The sequence below is a fragment of the Pseudophryne corroboree genome, chromosome 4 (genome assembly GCF_028390025.1).
Source record: "Pseudophryne corroboree isolate aPseCor3 chromosome 4, aPseCor3.hap2, whole genome shotgun sequence".
Taxonomy (NCBI): domain Eukaryota; kingdom Metazoa; phylum Chordata; class Amphibia; order Anura; family Myobatrachidae; genus Pseudophryne; species Pseudophryne corroboree.
The window spans coordinates 770,277,530-770,303,742 of NC_086447.1; the positions used below are offsets into that span (position 1 = coordinate 770,277,530).

At 48.0% G+C, this 26,213-nt stretch overlaps 1 protein-coding gene across 4 annotated transcripts in view; it reads right to left on the reverse strand.

Moving 5' to 3' along the window:
- The window catches only part of PUS10 (pseudouridine synthase 10), a 236,160-nt gene that overhangs the window by 179,777 nt on the left and 30,170 nt on the right, over positions 1-26,213 (reverse strand). For all 4 annotated transcript variants that reach the window (XM_063918222.1, XM_063918221.1, XM_063918223.1 and 1 more), the window contains exon 2: positions 19,154-19,290. In XM_063918222.1, the coding sequence (XP_063774292.1) occupies positions 19,154-19,279 (126 nt within the window). In that variant the 5' untranslated portion in view covers positions 19,280-19,290. The remainder of the gene's footprint in view (positions 1-19,153; positions 19,291-26,213) is intronic.

Below are 26,213 nucleotides of genomic sequence, written 5' to 3' on the forward strand. Positions count from 1 at the left end.
AGGCTGGCATCCGTGGTTACCAGGACCCAGTCCTGAATGCCGAATCTGCGGCCCTCTAGAAGATGAGCACTCTGCAACCACCACAGGAGGGACACCCTTGTCCTTGGTGACAGGGTTATCCGCTGATGCATCTGAAGATGCGACCCGGACCATTTGTCCAGCAGGTCCCACTGGAAAGTTCTTGCGTGGAATCTGCCAAATGGGATTGCTTCGTAGGAAGCCCCCATTTTACCCAGAACCCTTGTGCATTGATGCACGGAGACTTGGCTCGGTTTGAGGAGGTTCCTGACTAGCTCGGATAACTCCCTGGCTTTCTCCTCCGGGAGAAACACCTTTTTCTGGACTGTGTCCAGGATCATCCCTAGGAACAAAAGACACGTCGACGGAACCAGCTGCGATTTTGGAATATTGAGAATCCAATCGTGCTGCCGCAACACTATCTGAGATAGTGCTACACCGACCTCCAACTGTTCCCTGGATCTTACCCTTATCAGGGAATCGTCCAAGTAAGGGATAACTAAAATTCCCTTCCTTCGAAGGAATATCATCATTTCGGCCATTACCTTGGTAAAGACCCGGGGTGCCGTGGACCATCCCTACGGCAGCGTCTGAACTGATAGTGACAGTTCTGTACCATAAACCTGAGGTACCCTTGGTGAGAAGGGTAAATTTTGACATGAAGGTAAGCATCCTTGATGTCCCGAGACATCATGTAGTCCCCTTCTTCCAGGTTCGCAATCACTGCTCTGAGTGACTCAATCTTGAATTTGAACCTCTGTATGTAAGTGTTCAAAGATTTTAGATTTTAGAATCGGTCTCACCGAGCCGTCTGGCTTCAGTACCACAATAGTGTGGAATAATACCCCGTTCACTGTTGCAGGAGGGGTACCTTGATTATCACCTGCTGGGAATACAGCTTGTGAATGGCTTCCAAAACTGCCTCCCTGTCCGAGGGAGACGTCGGTAAAGTCGACTTTTGGAAACGGCGAGGGGGAGACGTCTCGAATTCCAATATGTACCCCTGAGATATTACCTGAAGGATCCAGGGGTCTACTTGCGAGTGAGCCCACTGCGCACTGAAATTCATTGAGAACGGGCCCCCACCGTGCCTGAGCTTGTAAAGCCCTAGCGTCATACTGAGGGCTTGGCAGAGGCTGGAAAGGGTTTCTGTTCCTGGGAACTGGCTGATCTCTGCAGCCTTTTTCCTCTCCCTCTGTCACGAGCAGAAAAGAGGAACCTTTTGTCCGCTTGCCAACAAAGGACTGCGCCTGATAATACGGCGTCTTATTTTGAGAGGCGACCTGGGGTACAAACGTGGATTTCCCAGCTGTTGCCGTGGCCACCAGGTCTAAAAGACCGACCCCAAATGTCCCCTTTCAAAGGCAATACTTCCAAATGCCGTTTGGAATCCGCATCACCTGACCATTTTACTGGTAGAACTGGACAACGCACTTATACTTGATGCCAGTCGGCAATTATTCCGCTGTGCATCATGCATATATAGAAATGCATCTTTTAAATGCTCTATAGGCAATAATATACTATCCTTATCTAGGATATCAATATTTCCAGTCAGGGAATCCGACCATGCCAACCCAGCACTGCACCTTCAGGCTGAGGCGATAGCTGGTCGCAGTATAACACCAGTATGTTTGTAAATACCTTTTTTTTTGGATACCCTCCTGCTTTCTATCAGCAGGATCCTTAAGGGCGGCCATCTCATGAGAGGGTAGAGCCCTTGTTCTTACAAGCGTGTGAGCGCCTTATCCCCCCTAGGGGGTGTTTCCCAATGCATCCTAATCTCTGGCGGGAAAGGGTATGCAGCCAATACTTTTTAAGAAATTATTAATTGTTATCGGGGGGAAACCCACGCATCATCACACATTTTATTTCTCAGATTCAGGAAAACTACAGGTAGTTTTTCCCTCACCGAACATAATACCCCTTTTTTGGTGGTACTCGTATTATCAGAAATGTATAAAACATTTTCCATTGTCTCAATCATGTAACGTGTGGCCCTACTGGAAATCACGGTTGTGTCTTCACCGTCGACACAGGAGTCAGTATCCATGTCGGCGTCTGTATCTGCCATCTGCCTGACGGCCTATGAGACGTCTGGACAGGCACAAGCTGAGTAGCCGGCTGTCTCATGTCAACCACTGTTTTTTTTATATAGAGCTGACACTGTCACGTAATTTTCAACAGTACATCCACTCAGGTGTCGACCCCCTAGGGGGTGACATCACTGTTACAGACACTCTGCTCCGCCTCCACATCATTTTCCTCCTCATACATGTCGACACACACGTACCGACACCCAGCACACACACAGGGAATGCTCTGATAGAGGACAGGACCCACTTAGCCCTTTGGGGAGACAGAGGGAGAGTTTGCCAGCACACACCAGAGCGCTATATATGTATAGGGACAACCTTACAATAAGTGTCTATCCCTTATAGCTGCTTATATCTGTTATTTTGCCAAATAAGTGCCCCCCTCTCTTTTTTACCCTGTTTCTGTAGTTGCAGGATGCAGGGGAGATTCTGGGAGCCTTCCTACCAGCGGAGCTGTGTGGGAAAAATGGCGCTGTGTGCTGAGGAGATAGGCCCCGCCCCCTTCACGGCGGGCTCTTCTCCCGCTTTTTACTGGAAAACTGGCAGGGGTTAAATACATCCATATAGCCCAGGAGCTATATGTGATGTATTTTTCGCCAACTAAGGTAAATTCATTGCTTCCCAGGACGCCCCCCCCCAGCGTCCTGCACCCTCAGTGACCGGAGTGTGAAGTGTGCTGAGAGCAATGGCGCACAGCTGCAGTGCTGTGCGCTACCTTATGAAGACAGGAAAGTCTTCTGCCGCCGATTTATGGACCTCTTCTTGCTTCAGCATCTGTAAGGGGGCCGGCGGCGCGGCTCCGGGACCCATCCATGGCTGGGCCTGTGATCGTCCCTCTGGAGCTAATGTCCAGTAGCCTAAGAAACCCAATCCACTCTGCACGCAGGTGAGTTCGTTTCTCTCCCCTAAGTCCCTCGATGCAGTGAGCCTGTTGCCAGCAGGTCTCACTGAAAATAAAAAACCTATTTAAACTTTTACTCTAAGCAGCTCAGGAGAGCCACCTAGATTGCACCCTTCTCGTTCGGGCACAAAATCTAACTGGGGCTTGGAGGAGGGTCATAGGGGGAGGAGCCAGTGCACACCAGCTAGTCCTAAAGCTTTTACTTTGTGCCCAGTCTCCTGCGGAGCCGCTATACCCCATGGTCGTTTCGGAGTCCCCAGCATCCACTAGGACGTTAGAGAAAACAATATCTTTTCATGATCACAAAAGGCTATCAGCCCCCCCATCCGCAGCCCATTGGATGGGGGGGGGGGGGGACAGCCTCGGGCTTCACCCCTGGTCCTTGGGTGGCTGGGGGGGGGGGGACCCCTTGATTGAAGGGGTCCCCACTCCCCCAGGGTACCCCGGCCAGGGGTGACTAGTTGGATATTTAATGCCACGGCCGCAGGGCACAGCATAAAAGTGACCCCCGGCTGTGGCATTATCTGTCCAGCTAGTGGAGCCCGATGCTGGTGTTAAAAATACGGGGGACCCCTACTCTTTTTGTCCCCCGTATTTTTGGCACCAGCACCAGGCGCAGAGCCCGGTGCTGGTTTTAAAAATACGGGGGATCCCCTGTCAATTTTTCCCCCGCATTTTTAGAACCAGGACCAGCTCGAAGAGCCCGAGGCTGGTTATGCTTTGGAGGGGGGACCCCACGCCATTTTTTTTTAGGATTTTACCGTTCCAGCAATAAATAAAAAAATTAAAAAAAATAATATTTTAAAAAATATATAAATAATATTTGTGCCTCCAAAAAAAAAAAAAAAAAGTACATAATCCCTTCTAATATAAATAGATATGCTATTCCTAAAAAAAAAAACACCAAAAAAAACATGTTTAAATTTTTTTTTATTGTTTTCACCCTCCAAAGTGTGGCGGATTGAAAATGACAAATTTGCTGTCTAAAAGCACTGCTGTCGAATTTCCAAACTTGAATTGAATATGCTTTGGTCGAATTGCAGCACTTGTATCATTGCAGAAAAGTCGAATTTGCTAAAATTCGAATTTCAAAAAGTCGAATTTTGAAAGTCCGTTTTTTGGTCGGAAAGCACTGAATTGCATAGGCAAATTTTTTTTTGGGGCGAAAATGACCCGAAATTCGACAATTTCGGGAATTTGACCGCAATTGCATATACCCCTAAAGGTCTATTTTTATTTTAAGTAAAATTTAGCCTGTTTTTGTTCTTCTTCTGATGATAATAATAATAATAATAATAATAATAATTATTATTATTTTGTAATTATTAATATTATTTACTCTGCATTCTAAAACAGGTAATTTCGGACTAAGATTGGTCCAGTAATCTTACAAACTTGTCCTATAAGAGGAACAAGATGGCGGGAGCCTCATGACGAGTCATCCTTCAGCACTCAGGAGAGGAAAAACTCCCTTGTGGAGGAAACCTCTGGGGACCCATGGCTGAAGGACTGCCCGTTCCTCTAGCGATTAAGAAACTATGCAGAGTCTCCTCAGACCACCCGTCCACCCACTAACCCAGTCATCCCTTCTGTCGCCTCAAATCTGCTTTTTGACCTATTTACCTGGCCGGTGAAAAATGCATCTACACGTCACTGGTGAAAGAGTGAAAAGAGAGAGCAAGAGATGAATGGGAGTGAGGGGGGAGGGGGACAGTCATAACCACCATAGCATTAATTTCTGAAGCTAACAGGGATTACAACTGTCTAATGTAGCCACTCATATCGTGGCTACATCTTACCGCGATTGCGCCTTGTTAGGCGCGACCGCACTGCGTACGTCTGGAGATCTAAAATGTGTGTGCGCCCTATTCGCATGAATGGGAGCGGTACATGCCACAGCTCGGCACAGCTAGGCACAGGCGCGCATAGCTGCGAGGAGGGTGCACGTTTCCCCCAGATGTAGCCATGATCAGCATGGCTACATCTGTATACAGTATTGGATAAAAACAAAAGTAATGATTAAAGCACTGTATAATTCTCTTACATCTCTGCAGATTAATAAAAATGGATCAGCCTGCAATACTGGCACACTGGAATTTAGGCAGGCAGACAGAGTAAAAGGATTTCATTTGCAACATTATAGTCTCACCAAACAACTCCAAGGAGACGTTATAGGTGCGACTGCACATAAAGGATTTAATTAGAAACATTATAGGCCCATCTAGACAGCGCTCTTCAAATATCTCCAATGACCCATTTGCAGTCGCTTGTGGTTGTTAAGTAACGGCACTATCTCAGTAGGTGTGAGATTTTGTTTTTATCCAATACTATGCTATCCCCAAGGTCATAAGTCATATATTATAATAGACATGCTAAAAGTCTGCCGACAATTCCAACTAAACTGCCCTAATCTTTGTCCAGTCACTAACCTTCTACCAGTGTGCTATGCCGTGCCTGGTCTCTGGAGCCATATGCAAGAGACAGCAACAGCACTGATATAGGCAGTTGCCATTAAGACATCACAGCATGACCTCACACCCCACCAGACCGGCCAAGACTGGTTATTTCTGGTTTGAGGCCCTTTTTGTCTTTTACATGACTGGCCTAAGGGAAATGTGATTTCACTTATTATTTAAAACTATTACATTTAGATCAGAATATTTTTATTACTAGCATTTGCCCGCAGTTTTGCTCGCTTAGTGGCATCTAATATTGTGATATATATTTTATATTGTACACATAGGGCCTGATTCAGGTTGGATTACTATAAGCTATAGCGATCGCTATAAGCGATCCAACTGCAAAAATTGCTAAGAGGATGCGGGCTCATGCGCAGGGCCCGTTCTGCGCATGCACCCACATTTTCTGCAGCGCCCCCCTGAAAATGCGATCGCTTCTGCATGTCAATCAGGCAGACGGTCACATGGTGTGGGGGCTTCAACTCTCTGTTTCCAAGACGGAGTGTTGCTGGGATATGGCCTCAAAACTGGGCGGCAAAGGAGAAGCGGGGGGGCGTGATCGGGGCGGCTGCATGACGTCACACGCAGTGCTGCAATCACAAAAATGGCGGAGTGCCTTCTGCGGGTGCAGCCAGGCGGGTGCAGGAGGCTACCCCATTTTTTATGATCACGCTGAAATTGCAGTGCGACCGCAATTTCAACATGGTCAAGAGGGGGAGGCGGTGTGCTAGACGGCCTTGCCATGCGATGGGCGGTCCCCAGCATGCAATCCAAAAGACTGCAAATTCTGCTACTTAGCTGAGTCTCATAAGGGCCTGGCGCCCCGAGAAGGGCTGTTTGGTATGACTGCGGCAACAGTATTGTATGTATTCCTAATAAAGAGCTTTAACTATTGAAACACAGTCTGCAGTATTGTACAGATGCTACCCAGAAGCCATCCTTATATGGTAGCGAAGCAGCCTCAAATTGTTCCATTGCAAATAGCAACATCTTGGAAGTGCAATTTATCTACATGATCTATAGGAAGTTTTATCATTGATGGACAGAGCCTCCCGACTGTACAATACATTCAACAATATTCCCAATAAACGTCCCAGAAGCGACAGCTGGACTATAAGGTGTAGTGTTCCTTCTAGAATTAATATGGCGCAGGGCGCCAGACTCCGGTGACACGTTCGCCCCCTTCGGAAAGGGGGGGGCATGTAAATTGGGGGCGTGGCCACGCCATCATTTTAGTGGGCGGTGCGGCCCACAGACGTTGCTATAGGGGGCGTCTGTGGCCGTCGACATCTTTACACGCTGGGAGAGCAGGAAGCGGGCGGCTGTTCTAGCAGGGCGCCGCAAAAGGGGCAGGGCGGATTTTGACTTTCAAAAATCGCTGCTAAAAATAAGATTTTACTTACCGATAAATCTATTTCTCATAGTCCGTAGTGGATGCTGGGGACTCCGTCAGGACCATGGGGAATAGCGGCTCCGCAGGAGACAGGGCACAAAAGCAAGCTTTTAGGATCACATGGTGTGTACTGGCTCCTCCCCCTATGACCCTCCTCCAAGCCTCAGTTAGGTACTGTGCCCGGACGAGCGTACACAATAAGGAAGGATCTTGAATCCCGGGTAAGACTCATACCAGCCACCCCAATCACACCGTACAACTTGTGATTTGAACCCAGTTAACAGTATGATAACAATGAAGTAGCCTCTAAAAAAGATGGCTCACAACAATAATAACCCGATTTTTTGTAACAATAACTATGTACAAGTAATGCAGACAATCCGCACTTGGGATGGGCGCCCAGCATCCACTACGGACTATGAGAAATAGATTTATCGGTAAGTAAAATCTTATTTTCTCTAACGTCCTAGTGGATGCTGGGGACTCCGTCAGGACCATGGGGATTATACCAAAGCTCCCAAACGGGCGGGAGAGTGCGGATGACTCTGCAGCACCGAATGAGAGAACTCCAGGTCCTCCTCAGCCAGGGTATCAAATTTGTAGAATTTTGCAAACGTGTTTGCCCCTGACCAAGTAGCTGCTCGGCAAAGTTGTAAAGCCGAGACCCCTCGGGCAGCCGCCCAAGATGAGCCCACCTTCCTTGTGGAATGGGCATTTACAGATTTTGGCTGTGGCAGGCCTGCCACAGAATGTGCAAGCTGAATTGTACTACAAATCCAACGAGCAATAGTCTGCTTAGAAGCAGGAGCACCCAGCTTTTTGGGTGCCTACAATATAAACAGCAAGTCAGACTTTCTGACTCCAGCCGTCCTGGAATTATATATATATATTTTCAGGGCCCTGACAACGTCTAGCAACTTGGAGTCCTCCAAGTCCCTAGTAGCCGCAGGCACCACAATAGGTTGTTTCAGGTGAAACGCTGACACCACCTTAGGAAGAAACTGGGGACGAGTCCGCAGTTCTGCCCTGTCCGAATGGAAAATCAAATATGGGCTTTTGTAAGACAAAGCCGCCAATTTTAACAATCACCTGGCCCAGGCCAGGGCCAACAGCATGGTCACTTTCCATGTGAGATATTTCAAATCCACAGATTTGAATGGTTCAAACCAATATGATTTGAGGAATCCCAACACTACGTTGAGATCCCACGGTGCCACTGGAGGCACACAAGGGCTGTATATGCAATACTCCCTTGACAAACGTCTGGACTTCAGGAACTGAAGCCAATTCTTTCTGGAAGAAAATCTATAGGGCCGAAACTTGAACCTTAATGGACCCCAATTTGAGGCTCATAGACACTCCTGTTTGCAGGAAGTGCAGAAAACGACCTAGTTGAAATTTTTTCGTGGAGCCTTCCTGGCCTCACCCACGCAACATATTTTCACCACATGTGGTGATAACGTTGTGCGGTCACCTCCTTCCTGGCTTTGACCAGGGTAGGTATGACCTCTTCCGGAATGCCTTTTCCCTTAGGATCCGGCGTTCAAACCGCCATGCCGTCAAACGCAGTCGCGGTAAGTCTTGGAACAGACAAGGTCCCTGCTGGAGCAGGTCATTTCTTAAAGGCCGATGCCACGGTTCCTCTTGGAACAGACATGGTACTTGCTGAAAGCAAATCCCTTCTTAGCTCCCGAGGCCATTAGTCCTCTGTGAGCATCTCTTGAAGTTCCGGTTACCAAGTCCCTCTTGGCCAATTCGGAGCCACGAGTATAGTTCTTACTCCTCTATGTCTTATAATTCTCAATACCTTGGTTATGAGAAGCAGAGGAGGGAACACATACACCGACTGTTACCAGGACGTCCACAGCTATCGCCTGAAGGTCTCGTGACCTGGCGCAATACCTGTCCCATTTTTTGTTCGGGCGGGACGCCATCATGTCCACCTTTGGTCTTTCCCAACGGTTCACAATCATGCGGAAAACTTCCCGATGAAGTTCCCACTCTCCCGGGTGGAGGTCGTGCCTGCTGAGGAAGTCTGCTTCCCAGTCGTCCACTCCCGGAATGAACACTGCTGACAGTGCTATCACATGATTTTCCGCCTAGCGAAAAATCCTTGCAGTTTTGCCACTGCCCTCCTGCTTCTTGTGCCGCCCTTTCGGTTTACGTGGGCGACTGCCGTGATGTTATCCCACTGGATCAATACCGGCTGACCTTGAAGCAGAGGTCTTGCTAAGCTTAGAGCATTATAAATTTGCTCTTAGCTCCAGTATATTTATGTGGAGAGAATTCTCCAGACTTGATCACACTCCTTGTGTGACTGCTCCCCAGCCTCTCAGGCTGGCCTCCGTGGTCACCAGCATCCAATCCTGAAAGCCGAATCTGCGGCCCTCTAGAAGATGAGCACTCTGTAATCACCACAGGAGAGACACCCTTGTCCTTGGATATAGGGTTATCCGCTGATGCATCTGAAGATGCGATCCGGACCATTTGTCCAGCAGATCCCACTGAAGAGTTCTTGCGTGAAATCTGCCGAATGGAAGCGCTTCGTAATAAGCCACCATTTTTACCAGGACTCTTGTGCAATGATGCACTGACACTTTTCCTGGTTTTAGGAGGATCCCGATTAGCTCGGATAACTCCCTGGCTTTCTCCTCTGGGAGAAACACCTTTTCCTGGACTGTGTCCAGAATCATCCCTAGGACCAGCAGACGTGTCGTCGGAACAACTGCGGTTTTGGAATATTTAGAATCCACCCGTGCTGTCGTAGAACTACTTGAGATAGTGCTACTCCGACCTCCAACTGTTCTCTGGACCTTGGCCCTCATTCCGAGTTGATCGGTCGCAAGGCGAATTTAGCAGAGTTACACACGCTAAGCCGCCGCCTACTGGGAGTGAATCTTAGCTTCTTAAAATTGCGACCGATGTATTCGCAATATTGCGATTACTAACTACTTAGCAGTTTCAGAGTAGCTCCAGACTTACTCTGCCTGTGCGATCATTTCAGTGCTTGTCGTTCCTGGTTGACGTCACAAACACACCCAGCGTTCGCCCAGGCACTCCCACCGTTTCCCCGGCCACTCCTGCGTTTTTTCCGGAAACGGTAGCGTTTTCAGCCACACGCCCCTGAAACGCCGTGTTTCCGCCCAGTAACACCCATTTCCTGTCAATCACATTACGATCGCCGGAGCGAAGAAAAAGCCGTGAGTAAAATTACTTTCTTCATAGTAAAGTTACTTGGCGCAGTCGCAGTGCGAACATTGCGCATGCGTACTAAGCGGATTTTCACTGCGATGCGATGAAAAATACCGAGCGAACAACTCGGAATGAGGGCCCTTGTTCTTATCAGGAGGTCGTCCATTTTCTTTGAAGACGAATCCTCCTTTCGGTCATTACCTTGGTAAGGACCCGGGGTGCCTTGGACAATCCAACGGCATCGTCTTGAAACTGATAGTGACAGTTCTGTACCACGAACCTGAGGTACCCTTGGTGAGAAAAGGCAAATTTTGGGACATGGAGGTAAGCATCCCTGATGTCCCGGGACACCATATAGTCCCCTTGTTCTTTGCTATCACTGCTCTGAGTGACTCCATCTGGATTTGAACCCTTGTAAGTGTTCAAATTTTCCAGATTTAGTATAGGTCTCACCTAGCCTTCAGTACCACCATATAGTGTGGAGTAATACCCCTTTCCTTGTTGTCGGAGGGGTAATTTTATTATCACCTGCTGGGAATACAGCTTGTGAATTGTTTTCAATACTGCCTCCCTGTCGGAGGGAGACATTGGTACAGCAGACTACAGGAACCTGCGAGGGGGGAAACCTCTCGACATTCCAATCTGTACCCCTTGGATACTACTTGTAGGATCCAGGGGTCCTGTACGGTCCCAGCGTCATGCTGAGAACTTGGTAGAAGCGGTGGAGGGCTTCTGTTCCTGGGAATGGGCTGCCTGCTGCAGTCTTCTTCCCTTTCCTCTATCCCTGGGCAGATATGACTCTTATAGGGACGAAAGGACTGAGGCTGAAAAGACGGTGTCTTTTTCTGCAGAGATGTGACTTAGGGTAAAAAACGGTGGATTTTCCAGCAGTTGCCCTGGCCACCAGGTCCCATGGACCGACCCCAAATAACTCCTCCCCTTTATACGGCAATACATCTTTGTGCCGTTTGGAATCTGCATCACCTGACCACTGTCGTGTCCATAAACATCTTCTTGCAGATATGGACATCGCATTTACTCTTGATGCCAGAGTGCAAATATCCCTCTGCGCATCTCGCATATATAGAAATGCATCCTTTAAATGCTCTATAGTCAATAAAATACTGTCCCTGTCAAAGGTATCAATATTTTTAGTCAGGGAATCCGACCAAGCCACCTCAGCTCTGCACATCCAGGCTGAGGCGATCGCTGGTCGCAGTATAACACCAGCATGTGTGTGTATACTTTTTAGGATATTTTTCAGCCTCCTATCAGCTGGCTCCTTAAGTACGGCCCTATCCGTAGATGGTACCGCCACTTGTTCTGATAAGCGTGTGAGCGCCTTATCCACCCTGAGGGGTGTTTCCCACCGCGCCTTAACTTCTGGCGGGAAAGGGTATACCGCCAATAATTTTCTATCGGGGGAAACCCACGCATCATCACACACTTCATTTAATTTATCTGATTCAGGAAAAACTACAGGTAGTTTTTTCACCTCACACATAATACCCTTTTTTGTGGTACTTGGAGTATCAGAAATATGTAACACCTCCTTCATTGCCCTTAACGTGTGGCCCTAAAAGAAAATACGTTTGTTTCTTCACCGTCGACACTGAAATCAGTGTCCGTGTCTGGGTCTGTGTCGACCGACTGAGGTAAATGGGCATTTTACAGCCCCTGACGGTGTTTGAGACGCCTGGACAGATACTAATTTGTTCGCCGGCCCTCTCATGTCGTCAACCGGCTTGCAGCGTGTTGACATTGTCACGTAATTCCATAAATAAGCCATCCATTCCGGTGTCGACTCCCTAGAGAGTGACATCACCATTACAGGCAATTTGCTCCGCCTCCTCACCAATATTTTCCTCATACATGTCGACACACACGTACCGACATACAGCACACACATAGGGAATGCTCTGATAGAGGACAGGACCCACTAGCCCTTTGGGGAGACAGAGGGAGAGTTTGCCAGCACACACCAAAACGGTATAATTATCCAGGGACAACCTTTATATAAGTGTTCCTCCCTTATAGCATTTTAATATATATACATATCGCCAAATCAGTGCCCCCCCTCTCTGTTTTAACCCTGTTTCTGTAGTGCAGTGCAGGGGAGAGCATGGGAGCCTTCCCACCAGCCTTTCTGTGAGGGAAAATGGCGCTGTGTGCTGAGGAGAATAGGCCCCGCCCCCTTTTCGGCGGGCTTCTTCTCCGGAGTTTTAGATATCTGGCAGGGGTTAAAATAAGATTTTACTTACCGATAAATCTATTTCTCGGAGTCCGTAGTGGATGCTGGGGTTCCTGAAAGGACCATGGGGAATAGCGGCTCCGCAGGAGACAGGGCACAAAAAGTAAAGCTTTTCCAGATCAGGTGGTGTGCACTGGCTCCTCCCCCTATGACCCTCCTCCAGACTCCAGTTAGGTACTGTGCCCGGACGAGCGTACACAATAAGGGAGGATTTTGAATCCCGGGTAAGACTCATACCAGCCACACCAATCACACCGTACAACTTGTGATCGAAACCCAGTTAACAGTATGATAACAGCGGAGCCTCTGAAAGATGGCTTCCTTCAACAATAACCCGAATTTGTTAACAATAACTATGTACAATTATTGCAGATAATCCGCACTTGGGATGGGCGCCCAGCATCCACTACGGACTCCGAGAAATAGATTTATCGGTAAGTAAAATCTTATTTTCTCTATCGTCCTAGTGGATGCTGGGGTTCCTGAAAGGACCATGGGGATTATACCAAAGCTCCCAAACGGGCGGGAGAGTGCGGATGACTCTGCAGCACCGAATGAGAGAACTCCAGGTCCTCCTTAGCCAGAGTATCAAATTTGTAAAATTTTACAAACGTGTTCTCCCCTGACCACGTAGCTGCTCGGCAAAGTTGTAATGCCGAGACCCCTCGGGCAGCCGCCCAAGATGAGCCCACCTTCCTTGTGGAGTGGGCCTTTACAGATTTAGGCTGTGGCAGGCCTGCCACAGAATGTGCAAGTTGGATTGTGCTACAGATCCAACGAGCAATCGTCTGCTTAGACGCAGGAGCACCCATCTTGTTGGGTGCATACAATATAAACAACGAGTCAGATTTTCTGACTCCAGCTGTCCTTGCAATATATATTTTTAATGCTCTGACAACGTCCAGTAACTTGGAGTCCTCCAAGTCACTTGTAGCCGCAGGCACTACAATAGGCTGGTTCAGATGAAATGCTGACACCACCTTAGGGAGAAAATGCGGACGAGTCCGCAGTTCTGCCCTGTCCGAATGGAAAATCAGATATGGGCTTTTGCAGTTCTGACACTCTCCTGGCCGAAGCCAGGGCTAGAAGCATGGTCACTTTCCATGTGAGATATTTCAAATCCACCTTTTTTAGTGGTTCAAACCAATGAGATTTTAGAAAGTCCAAAACCACATTGAGATCCCACGGTGCCACTGGAGGCACCACAGGAGGCTGTATATGCAGCACTCCCTTAACAAAGGTCTGGACTTCAGGGACTGAAGCCAATTCTTTTTGAAAGAAAATCGATAGGGCCGAAATTTGAACCTTAATAGATCCCAATTTGAGACCCATAGACAATCCTGATTGCAGGAAATGTAGGAATCGACCCAGTTGAAATTCCTCCGTCGGAGCACTCCGATCTTCGCACCACGCAACATATTTTCGCCAAATTCGGTGATAATGTTGCACGGTTACTTCCTTCCTTGCTTTAATCAAAGTAGGAATGACTTCTTCCGGCATGCCTTTTTCCTTTAGGATCCGGCGTTCAACCGCCATGCCGTCAAACGCAGCCGCGGTAAGTCTTGAAACAGACAGGGACCCTGCTGAAGCAAGTCCCTCCTTAGAGGTAGAGGCCACGGATCTTCCGTGATCATCTCTTGAAGTTCCGGGTACCAAGTCCTTCTTGGCCAATCCGGAACCACTAGTATCGTTCTTACGCCTCTTTGCTGTATAATTCTCAATACTTTTGGTATGAGAGGCAGAGGAGGAAACACATACACCGACTGGTACACCCAAGGCGTTACCAGCGCGTCCACAGCTATTGCCTGCGGATCTCTTGACCTGGCGCAATACCTGTCCAGTTTTTTGTTGAGGCGAGACGCCATCATGTCCACCATTGGTCTTTCCCAACGGGTTACCAGCATGTGGAAGACTTCTGGATGAAGTCCCCACTCTCCCGGGTGAAGATCGTGTCTGCTGAGGAAGTCTGCTTCCCAGTTGTCCACTCCCGGGATGAACACTGCTGACAGTGCTATCACATGATTCTCTGCCCAGCGAAGAATCCTTGCAGCTTCTGCCATTGCACTCCTGCTTCTTGTGCCGCCCTGTCTGTTCACATGGGCGACTGCCGTGATGTTGTCCGACTGGATCAACACCGGTTTTCCCTGAAGCAGAGGTTCTGCCTGGCTTAGAGCATTGTAGATTGCTCTTAGTTCCAGAATGTTTATGTGAAGAGACGTTTCCAGGCTCGTCCATACTCCCTGGAAGTTTCTTCCTTGTGTGACTGCTCCCCAGCCTCTCAGGCTGGCGTCCGTGGTCACCAGGATCCAATCCTGTATGCCGAATCTGCGGCCCTCCAATAGATGAGCACTCTGCAACCACCACAGAAGAGACACCCTTGTCCTTGGAGACAGGGTTATTCGCAGGTGCATCTGAAGATGCGACCCTGACCATTTGTCCAACAGATCCCTTTGGAAAATTCTTGCGTGGAATCTGCCGAATGGAATTGCTTCGTAAGAAGCCACCATTTTTCCCAGGACTCTTGTGCATTGATGTACAGACACCTTTCCTGGTTTTAGGAGGTTCCTGACAAGCTCGGATAACTCCTTGGCTTTTTCCTCCGGGAGAAAAACCTTTTTCTGAACCGTGTCCAGAATCATCCCTAGGAACAGCAGACGAGTTGTCGGCATTAACTGGGATTTTGGAATATTCAGAATCCACCCGTGCTGTTTTAGCACTTCTTGAGACAGTGCTAATCCCATCTCTAGCTGTTCTCTGGACCTTGCCCTTATTAGGAGATCGTCCAAGTATGGGATAATTAATATGCCTTTTCTTCGAAGAAGAATCATCATCTCGGCCATTACCTTTGTAAAGACCCGAGGTGCCGTGGACAATCCGAACGGCAGCGTCTGAAACTGATAGTGACAGTTTTGTACAACGAACCTGAGGTACCCCTGGTGTGAGGGGTAAATTGGAACGTGGAGATACGCATCCTTGATGTCCAAGGATACCATAAAATCCCCCTCTTCCAGGTTCGCTATCACTGCTCTGAGTGACTCCATTTTGAACTTGAACTTCTTTATGTACAGGTTCAAGGACTTCAGATTTAGAATAGGCCTTACCGAGCCGTCCGGCTTCGGTACCACAAAAAGAGTGGAATAATACCCCTTCCCTTGTTGTAGAAGAGGTACCTTGACTATCACCTGCTGAGAGTACAGCTTGTGAATGGCTTCCAAAACCGTCTCCCTTTCGGAGGGGGACGTTGGTAAAGCAGACTTCAGGAAACGGCGAGGTGGATCTGTCTCCAATTCCAACCTGTACCCCTGAGATATTATCTGCAGGATCCAGGGATCTACTTGCGAGTGAGCCCACTGCGCGCTGTAATTTTTGAGACGACCGCCCACCGTCCCCGAGTCCGCTTGAGAAGCCCCAGCGTCATGCTGAGGCTTTTGTAGAAGCCGGGGAGGGCTTCTGTTCCTGGGAAGGAGCTGCCTGTTGCTGTCTCTTCCCTCGACCTCTGCCTCGTGGCAGATATGAATAGCCCTTTGCTCTCTTATTTTTAAAGGAACGAAAGGGCTGCGGTTGAAAAGTCGGTGCCTTTTTCTGTTGGGGAGTGACTTGAGGTAGAAAGGTGGATTTCCCGGCTGTAGCCGTGGCCACCAAATCTGATAGACCGACTCCAAATAACTCCTCCCCTTTATACGGCAAAACTTCCATATGCCGTTTTGAATCCGCATCGCCTGTCCACTGTCGCGTCCATAAAGCTCTTCTGGCCGAAATGGACATAGCACTTACCCGTGATGCCAGTGTGCAGATATCCCTCTGTGCATCACGCATATAAAGAAATGCATCCTTTATTTGTTCTAACGACAGTAAAATATTGTCCCTGTCCAGGGTATCAATATTTTCAATCAGGGACTCTGACCAAACTACCCCAGCACTGCACATCCAGGCAGTCGCTATAGCTGGTCGTAGTATAACACCTGCATGTGTGTATATACTTTTTTGGATATTTTCCATCCTCCTATCTGATGGATCTTTAAGTGCGGCCGTCTCAGGAGAGGGTAACGCCACTTGTTTAGATAAGCGTGTTAGCGCCTTGTCCACCCTAGGAGATGTCTCCCAGCGCTCCCTAACCTCTGGCGGGAAAGGGTATAATGCCAATAATTTCTTTGAAATTATCAGCTTTTTATCAGGAGCAACCCACGCTTCATTACACACGTCATTTAATTCTTCTGATTCAGGAAAAACTATAGGTAGTTTTTTCACACCCCACATAATACCCTGTTTAGTGGTACCTGTAGTATCAGCTAAATGTAACGCCTCCTTCATTGCCAAAATCATAGAACGTGTGGCCCTACTGGAAAATACGGTCGATTCGTCACCGTCACCACTGGAGTCAGTGCCTGTGTCTGGGTCTGTGTCGACCGACTGAGGCAAAGGGCGTTTTACAGCCCCTGACGGTGTTTGAGTCGCCTGGACAGGCACTAATTGATTGTCCGGCCGTCTCATGTCGTCAAACGACTGCTTTAGCGTGTTGACACTATCCCGTAGTTCCATAAATAAAGGCATCCATTCTGGTGTCGACTCCCTAGGGGGTGACATCCTCATATTTGGCAATTGCTCCGCCTCCACACCAATATCGTCCTCATACATGTCGACACACACGTACCGACACACAGCAGACACACAGGGAATGCTCCTAACGAAGACAGGACCCACTAGCCCTTTGGGGAGACAGAGGGAGAGTTTGCCAGCACACACCAAAAGCGCTATATATAACAGGGATAGCCTTATAATAAGTGCTCCCTTATAGCTGCTTTATATATATAAAAATATCGCCATAAATTTGCCCCCCCTCTCTGTTTTACCCTGTTTCTGTAGTGCAGTGCAGGGGAGAGACCTGGGAGCCGTCCTGACCAGCGGAGCTGTGAGAGGAAATGGCGCCGTGTGCTGAGGAGATAGGCCCCGCCCCTTTTTTGGCGGGCTCGTCTCCCGCTATTTAGTGAATCCAGGCAGGGGTTAAATATCTCCATATAGCCTCTGGGGGCTATATGTGAGGTATTTTTAGCCTTTATATAGGTTACATTTGCCTCCCAGGGCGCCCCCCCCCAGCGCCCTGCACCCTCAGTGACTGCGTGTGAAGTGTGCTGAGAGGAAAATGGCGCACAGCTGCAGTGCTGTGCGCTACCTTTAGAAGACTGCAGGAGTCTTCAGCCGCCGATTTTGGACCTCTTCTGACTTCAGCATCTGCAAGGGGGCCGGCGGCGCGGCTCCGGTGACCATCCAGGCTGTACCTGTGATCGTCCCTCTGGAGCTGATGTCCAGTAGCCAAGAAGCCAATCCATCCTGCACGCAGGTGAGTTCACTTCTTCTCCCCTCAGTTGCAGTGATCCTGTTGCCAGCAGGACTCACTGTAAAATAAAAAACCTAAGCTAAACTTTTTCTAAGCAGCTCTTTAGGAGAGCCACCTAGATTGCACCCTTCTCGGCCGGGCACAAAAATCTAACTGGAGTCTGGAGGAGGGTCATAGGGGGAGGAGCCAGTGCACACCACCTGATCTGGAAAAGCTTTACTTTTTGTGCTCTGTCTCCTGCGGAGCCGCTATTCCCCATGGTCCTTTCAGGAACCCCAGCATCCACTAGGACGATAGAGAAATACATCCATATAGCCTCAAGGGCTATATGTGATGTATTTTTCGCCATACAGGTATTATACATTGCTGCCCAGGGCGCCCCCCCCCCCAGCGCCCTGCACCCTCCGTGACCGCTGTGTGAAGTGTGCTGACAACAATGGCGCACAGCTGCAGTGCTGTGCGCTACCTGATGAAGACTGAGAGTCTTCTGCCGCCTGGTTCCGGACCTCTTCATCTTCAGCATCTGCAAGGGGGGTCGGCGGCGCGGCTCCGGGACGAACCCCAGGGCGAGCCCTGTGTTCCGACTCCCTCTGGAGCTATGTCCAGTAGCCTAAGAATCCAATCCATCCTGCACGCAGGTGAGTTGAAAATCTCTCCCCTAAGTCCCTCGATGCAGTGAGCCTGTTGCCAGCAGGACTCACTGAAAATAAAGAACCTAAAAACTTTTTCTAAGCAACTCTTTAAGAGAGCCACCTAGATTGCACCCTTCTCGGCCGGGCACAAAAACCTAACTGGGGCTTGGAGGAGGGTCATAGGGGGAGGAGCCAGTACACACCATGTGATCCTAAAAGCTTGCTTTTGTGCCCTGTCTCCTGCGGAGCCGCTATTCCCCATGGTCCTGACGGAGTCCCCAGCATCCACTAGGACGTTAGAGAAACAGCCTACAGTGAACACTAAAGGTGCATCTCTAAATCTAATAACAAATACAGTTTTGAAAGAAGAACCTTCACCGTGCAGCTCATCCATCCAATGAGCGGGTTCAGTATGGCATCCTGACGGTCTGGATGCCAGCAGTCACATGACCGTCAGGGGCATCCTGACATTGAAGATGCCGACATCGGGGAACGGGTGGGGGGAAATATTTTTACTGTCCCCCACCCCCCCCTACCATGTGGTGGCTAGGGATAACCACTCACTCTAGTGCCCCACCCCCTTTACCTCCCAGGACCCTATCCCTTCTGGATGCCAGCTGTCGGTGTTCCGACACTGGTCTCCCGAGTGGTGTTGGGATTCCGGTAACTGTCACATGACCACCGGCATCACGATCACCAGGATGCTCAATGCATCCCAAATAAGCAATTTTACTGGCAAATAGGAATAATAGTACTCATGGATATTAATACAAAAAAATATATATAGTTTTTAAACTGGAAATATAGTAATGGAGAGAGCTGATGATGATGATGATGATGAGATGCCCTGTAATCTATTAAAACAGCAAACAATACCTTGTATGGAAGCCGGTAGAGAGTGGGAGATCCAACACAGCACAAGCGAAGGACACATCTAGGACATGTTCCACCCGACAACAACATCTGGGCAACTGGTTTATACTTTTCTTCTATTAAATGCATGATGTATAACCCTTGGGAATAGAACAAATACTTGTTAAAGCTATGACTGGTAAAGCAGGAATAAAAGATATTACATTGTTTCCATTTTTTCCTAAATTAACAATAAAGGGATTTTTGTCCTAACTGTAAAATATTTTCTTTGAGTACATGGGGGACAAAGGCTTCAGACCAGGGTGGTGAGCTGAGCCGGGCACCAAACAGTTAAGTTCTTCTCCGAGCAGTCAGGTTGGCTCTCCCCCCTAGGCCCCATCCCCAGCCTCCGGGTCGCCAGTTAGGTTAACAAACCCAAGGCAATGAGCAGGAAAAAGCAGAAGGAAGAAAAGGCAAACACGCAGTGCAAACACACACATGGTAGAGAACATGGGAACGAACAACAACAACAGTGCAACATAACCCTCAAAGCCAGGTACATCAGGGTTGGCGCCATGTACTCAAAGAAAAGGATTTTACAAGTAAGACACAAATCCCTTTTTCAGACCATGTAACATCCCAAAGCAGGCCCCCCTAGGGGAGGTGAGGCTCCTGAAGACCCTTCGCCTAAATGCTGCATCCACAATGGCGAAGGTATCAAAGGAATAAAAGTTGCTGAACGTATGTGCTAGGACCATGTAGCCACTTTGCATAGATGCTCCGCAGAGGTGCCACGCATAGCTGCCCACGAAGTACCCACCAACCAGGTGGAATGAGCCCATACCAATCTGGGACAGGAATGTCCGCTGCCGAATAGTTATACAGAGCCATCGGACCAAGGTTTGTTTAGAAGGAAAGGTGCAGACCGAAACCCAGACTTACTTGTAGAAAGGACAGGACCCGCGTCAGGTGGAAGGATTTGGGATTCAAGCTCCGAGCCGAACACCAAAGAAAATTTGTCCAGAAAACCCTGTGATAAATTCTGGCAGATGAAGGTTTGTACAAATAACCGATTCTGAGAAACCTTTAGCTCTTAAGACAGGTGTCTCAAGAGCCACCCTGTCAAAGCTAGGCAACACAGATTCGGAGGGAAGCACGGGCCTTGAGAGAACAACTAGTCTGGGAGGAAGCGGTAGCAGAGTGTCTATAGAGAGACCCAGCAGATCTGCGTAACAAGCTCTGCATGGCCAGTCTGGAGCCACCTTCCTGTTTCAATTTGCAAGAACCCTTGCAACAAGCAAGATCGGAGGGAAGATGTATATGACTGGGAAGGTCCATCAAGCCATCAGAGCAACCACCAGGGGAGCTCCCGGATCATTAGTGAGCAAGCAGTATCAGGGAAGACCAGATGCCATCCTGTCGATATTTGTCAGGACCAAGAGTTGAAAGACGCCCGGGAGAACAGACCACTCGCCTGAATGAACGTGCTGATGGCTGAGAAAGTCCGACTCCCAATTTTGTGCTCCGGAGATCAGGGTTGCCAGAAAAAAAACTTTTTTTTTTTGGGGGGGGGGGGGGGGGGGTGGAAGGGGAGAAAGGAGGGGTGTTACGCTTTTTTTTAGTTTCAAACAGTTCTTGTTTGTTTTGTTTTTTTTAAACCAGGTTTTTGTTTTTTGCATTAATGTTTTAATTGAAAAAAAGAATTAATCACGTATTAGAAACCTTGCTCAACCATGTTTTAATGCATTCATAAGGTTATCAGGCTTTGATTTTATTTATTTTCCATATTAATGTAATATGTTGAATAATGCTGCATACAGTCTTCCATATCCATACATTGAAGATGTTACAACTTAAACAGGGCATGAACAAGTACATTATAGCAGTGTCAGGTGTGTGGTGCGCTGTGTGCCTATATGACGAAATACTTCACTGCAGGGAAGATACAGTAGAGATCTCAACTGATGCAGCCGCACAGGAAGCTCACGATCACATCCAACTCACCAGATGCCAACCTGAATGCCTTCTGTTTGAGCTTTTCCCTGAAAGCGCAGGGCGCTCTATGCTGTTACACGGAGCGGGTGCCCTGCTAGAAACCTGTGGATGCCCCCCTTGCGCTCACCAATGAAGTAATTCTGTGTCCCACCATGTGGAGGAAGAATGAAGGAGCATGGCCCCATCTGTCAAAAAAAGCAATCATCTGCCGACGACTCCTCCCAGAAGACAAAGAAGAGGCATCCATGCAGCAGTCATGCACCTGCCCAAAGCACTTCAGTTAGGACCATGTATGTATGTATGTATGTATGTATGTATGTATGTATGTATATACAAATGAGCGTGTGGCTCACTTCCTTGTTTGGAGACTGGACTGAGCATAAAGCACATAAAAAAAAATTTAAAAAAAGACCGCAGCACGGGAAATTTATCACTTTCCGTAAAGCAGTCTCTGCAAAATAAGCAGTTTTTCGGAAGGGATAAATTTATGATACATGCTTGATGAATAATGAAAAAAATGTGAAAGAGAAGAATGAGAATTGAAAACTAAAAATTCTCATTTCACATTTTTTTCATGATGAATTTGCCCCCATATGTATTACTAAATAATTATCTGATTGTGGATCCTGTAGTAATAATAATAATAATAATAATAATAATAATAATAATATTTGTCCACAACCTCAATTTTTTTATCTTTTTACTTAAATAATAAGATATACAAAAGGGAATGCCATGAAAATATGGACATAGAGCCTAAAACATGACAGTCAACACAGGTACAAGATGTTGGCCTTAAGAGCCCTACAGACTGCGTGATCCACCGCCGAGCTGCCCGACGGCGGATACGGCCGGCCTGGCGGCAGGGTGAGTAAACTTTCTTCACTCCCGCCGTCATCCGGCTCCATAGCAGTGCAGGCAACTATGGGCGAGATCGTCCATATTGGCCTGAATGCACAATTTGTGATCTAGTAATTCATATTAGGGCTCTTTGAACGATCAGTGTTCACTGAATGAAAACAATATTATGGACAGGCTTTCATTTATCTGCATATAAAGCAATGAAAATGTATTTGCTTACGTAATAACTCATTATCAGGGTTAAACCTCTCTACAAAACTTCACATGGGCTCTCAAGACACTTCTTAACCCAACCCAGCTGTCTCTCATCCTAAGCCTTCTGGGGCCCACGCTCACTTTCTACCCCATCTGTGTCACCCGTCTGTCTGTCTGCCCCTCCCCTTTATAATGTAAGCTCTCACGAGCAGGGCCTTCTTCCCTCATGTGCTTTTTCGTCTCTTACTTAACCTATCTTCTTTTCAATACTCCCTTTAATGGCACCAAATCCCTCGGTTTTCTGTCACCCAGATACTTATTTCACTGCTGTTTACTGATGCAGCTATTTTTATATACCCTGTACTTATCCTATATTGTATTGAATTGTAAGTCACTGTCTTCATGTTTTGCATATTTGTTTACTGTGAAATTGGGCGCTGCGGATCCCATGTGGTGCCTTATAAATGATAATAAATAATAATAATTTCAATAAAACCAATTTTTTTACAGCTTATTATTCCTATTACATCTGAATATATGTAGATAGACTAAACATATTAATACATACAAAGTACACTCATAAATAGGAGACACTGAAAATAAGAACAAGTTAATGTTAAGCATTATTCCTACTTATTATAATTAAATAAATCTGAATAGTAATACCAAAGGGAAAATGCAAAAGCACTTTTCAGAGAAACTAATACACACAAAGGAGGCGTTAAGCATAAGCACTGGGTATACCTACCGAAGGATGTGACGCACTTCAGTATGGCAGCGCGACTGTGCGTACCTCACTAATGGTTTATGTAGGCAAAAGTTGATGCACTATCCGACTGAACCTATACTGGTCAGCGTTGCAGAAGAGACTGCACCAGGAAGAGTGCCCTGCACATCGTCCTGAGCTCCAGCATGTTGATGGGAAATCTGCTTTCCTGAGTTCATCAACCCTGAAACATTTGTTGGCAGTTTACTGCTCCCCAACCCTGATGACTTGCGTCTGTGGTTAGCAGGACCCAATCCTGGACCAAAGAGGGGCGTCCCTTGTCCAGATGAAACAGATGGAGCCACCACAAGAGGGAAAGACAGACCTTCGGTGAAAAGAAAGTCATCTGTGACTTCAGGTGGAGTGTGGAGTGGTTCCACTCCACCAGGATCTCCTACTGTGAGGGCCAGGAATGAAATTAGGAACACTCCACCATGTTGAATGTTGACACGAGAGAGCCCAGAACCTGCATGCAAGAGTGGATGGACACTCATTGCAGCCTAAGAAGGCACGAGTCTTGGCCTGTAGGGACTGCAACTTGTTGCTGGGAAGGAACACATGCCAGACCCTGGAGTTCAGCAAGGCTCACAGATTTAACATCACCTGAGTCAGAGTCCAGGAGGATTTCCGCCAACTGAAGAGCCATTCGTGAGACTGAAGAACGTTCACCGGCGATGCGGATATGGTCCCATAGAACCTCCAGCAACTGGGCCATTAGCAATAGATAAGGAGTATTCAAATTCCCTGGTGACTGCCATGACTTTCGTCTAGACACGCAAAGCCAAGAATATTTCAATTGGCACTGCTCTAAATTGGAAGTGATCCTCCCGCACCACAAACCTCAAGAAGCGCTGATGACTGTCCCTGATGGGAATATGTAAGTAGGCATCCTGGATATACAGGGAGGCCATGAAGTCCCCCAGTTCCAAGGCCAACATGATGGAGTGCAGGGACTCCATCCAGAACTTGGGTACCCACAGGTACCTGTTGAGAGACTTTAAATTGAGGATGGGTCGTAACGAGCCATCCAACTTCTGTACTAAGTCACTATCTTCACGTTTTGCTTATTTGTTCACTATGTAATTGGGGATGGGGATGATGATGATTGATGGAGGATGGTGGATGATGATGATGCGAAGAGATTGGCATAAAAAACGGTGCCAAGGTGTGCTGGGGGAACTGGACTGAAGGGAGTGGATTCACTCCTGGAGGGTTACTGCTTTTCTTGAATATGCTGGAACGCCTGTTGTAACGGGTGTAGTATGGCTGACCGGCGGTCAGCCTACCGACGCCGGGATCCCGGCAGCATACCGACGCCAGGATCCTGGCAGGGAGGGGCGAGTGCAGCAAGCCCTTTGCGGGCTCGCTGCGCTTGCCACGCTGCGGGCTCGGTGGCCACGGGTTCTATTCCCAGTCTATGGGTGTCGTGGACACCCACAAGTGGAAATGGTCCCTGTTGGTCGGCATGCCGACCATCGGGATAGTGAGGGGTCGGGATGCTGGAGGTGGTCATGTGACTGTCGGTCTCCCGACCGCCGGTCACATGAATACCACCCGTTGTAACGTACTTGGTTGGAGGACAATCCCGGAAGGTTTTGCGCGTAGCCCCGAAAAACGACACCTATGATCCAGGCATCCATTGTGGTTGCCATCCATGTCTCTGCTAAAAACAGAAGCCAAACTCCTACGCTGGGATTTCCCAGGTGGAGGCCCGCCCTGTCATGTGGCGGGCTTGTCGGTTGGCTTGGCTGCGGACTTTGGCCAACAGAAGTATGTAGTTTTAAACCCTTAAGGCTGCTTCTACACATGAAAGGAACTAGTGTTGCCAAATGCTGATATTATGCACAATCACAAGTGAAAGCTTAATAATAAGGAGATTTATGGCAAGAACTTACCGTTGTTAAAATAAGATTTTACTTACCGATAAATCTATTTCTCGTAGTCCGTAGTGGATGCTGGGACTCCGTCAGGACCATGGGGAATAGCGGCTCCGCAGGAGACAGGGCACAAAATTTAAAAGTTTGACCACTAGGTGGTGTGTACTGGCTCCTCCCCCTATGACCCTCCTCCAAGCCTCAGTTAGGATACTGTGCCCGGACGAGCGTACACAATAAGGAAGGATTTTGAATCCCGGGTAAGACTCATACCAGCCACACCAATCACACCGTACAACTTGTGATCTGAACCCAGTTAACAGTATGACAAACGTAGGAGCCTCTGAACAGACTGCTCACAACAATAACAATCCGATTTTTTTTGTAACAATAACTATGTACAAGTATTGCAGACAATCCGCACTTGGGATGGGCGCCCAGCATCCACTACGGACTACGAGAAATAGATTTATCGGTAAGTAAAATCTTATTTTCTCCGACGTCCTAGTGGATGCTGGGACTCCGTCAGGACCATGGGGATTATACCAAAGCTCCCAAACGGGCGGGAGAGTGCGGATGACTCTGCAGCACCGAATGAGAGAACTCCAGGTCCTCCTTAGCCAGGGTATCAAATTTGTAGAATTTTACAAACGTGTTCTCCCCTGACCACGTAGCTGCTCGGCAGAGTTGTAATGCCGAGACCCCTCGGGCAGCCGCCCAAGATGAGCCCACCTTCCTTGTGGAATGGGCCTTGACAGATTTAGGCTGTGGCAGGCCTGCCACACAATGTGCAAGTTGAATTGTGCTACAAATCCAACGAGCAATCGTCTGCTTAGAAGCAGGAGCACCCAGCTTGCTGGGTGCATACAGTATAAACAGCGAGTCAGATTTTCTGACTCCAGCCGTCCTTGAAATATATATTTTCAATGCTCTGACAACGTCCAGCAACTTGGAATCCTCCAAATCGCTAGTAGCCGCAGGCACCACAATAGGCTGGTTCAGGTGAAACGCTGAAACCACCTTAGGCAGAAAGTGAGGACGCGTCCGCAGTTCTGCCCTGTCCGAATGGAAAATCAGATATGGGCTTTTATACGATAAAGCCGCCAATTCTGACACTCTCCTGGCTGAAGCCAGGGCCAGTAGCATGGTTACTTTCCATGTAAGATATTTCAAATCCACCGATTTGAGTGGCTCAAACCAATGGGATTTGAGAAAATCCAAAACTACATTAAGATCCCACGGTGCCACTGGGGGCACAACCGGGGGCTGTATATGTAGTACTCCTTTTACAAAAGTCTGGACTTCAGGAACTGAAGCCAATTCTTTCTGGAAGAAAATCGACAGGGCCGAAATTTGAACCTTAATGGACCCTAATTTGAGGCCCATAGACAAT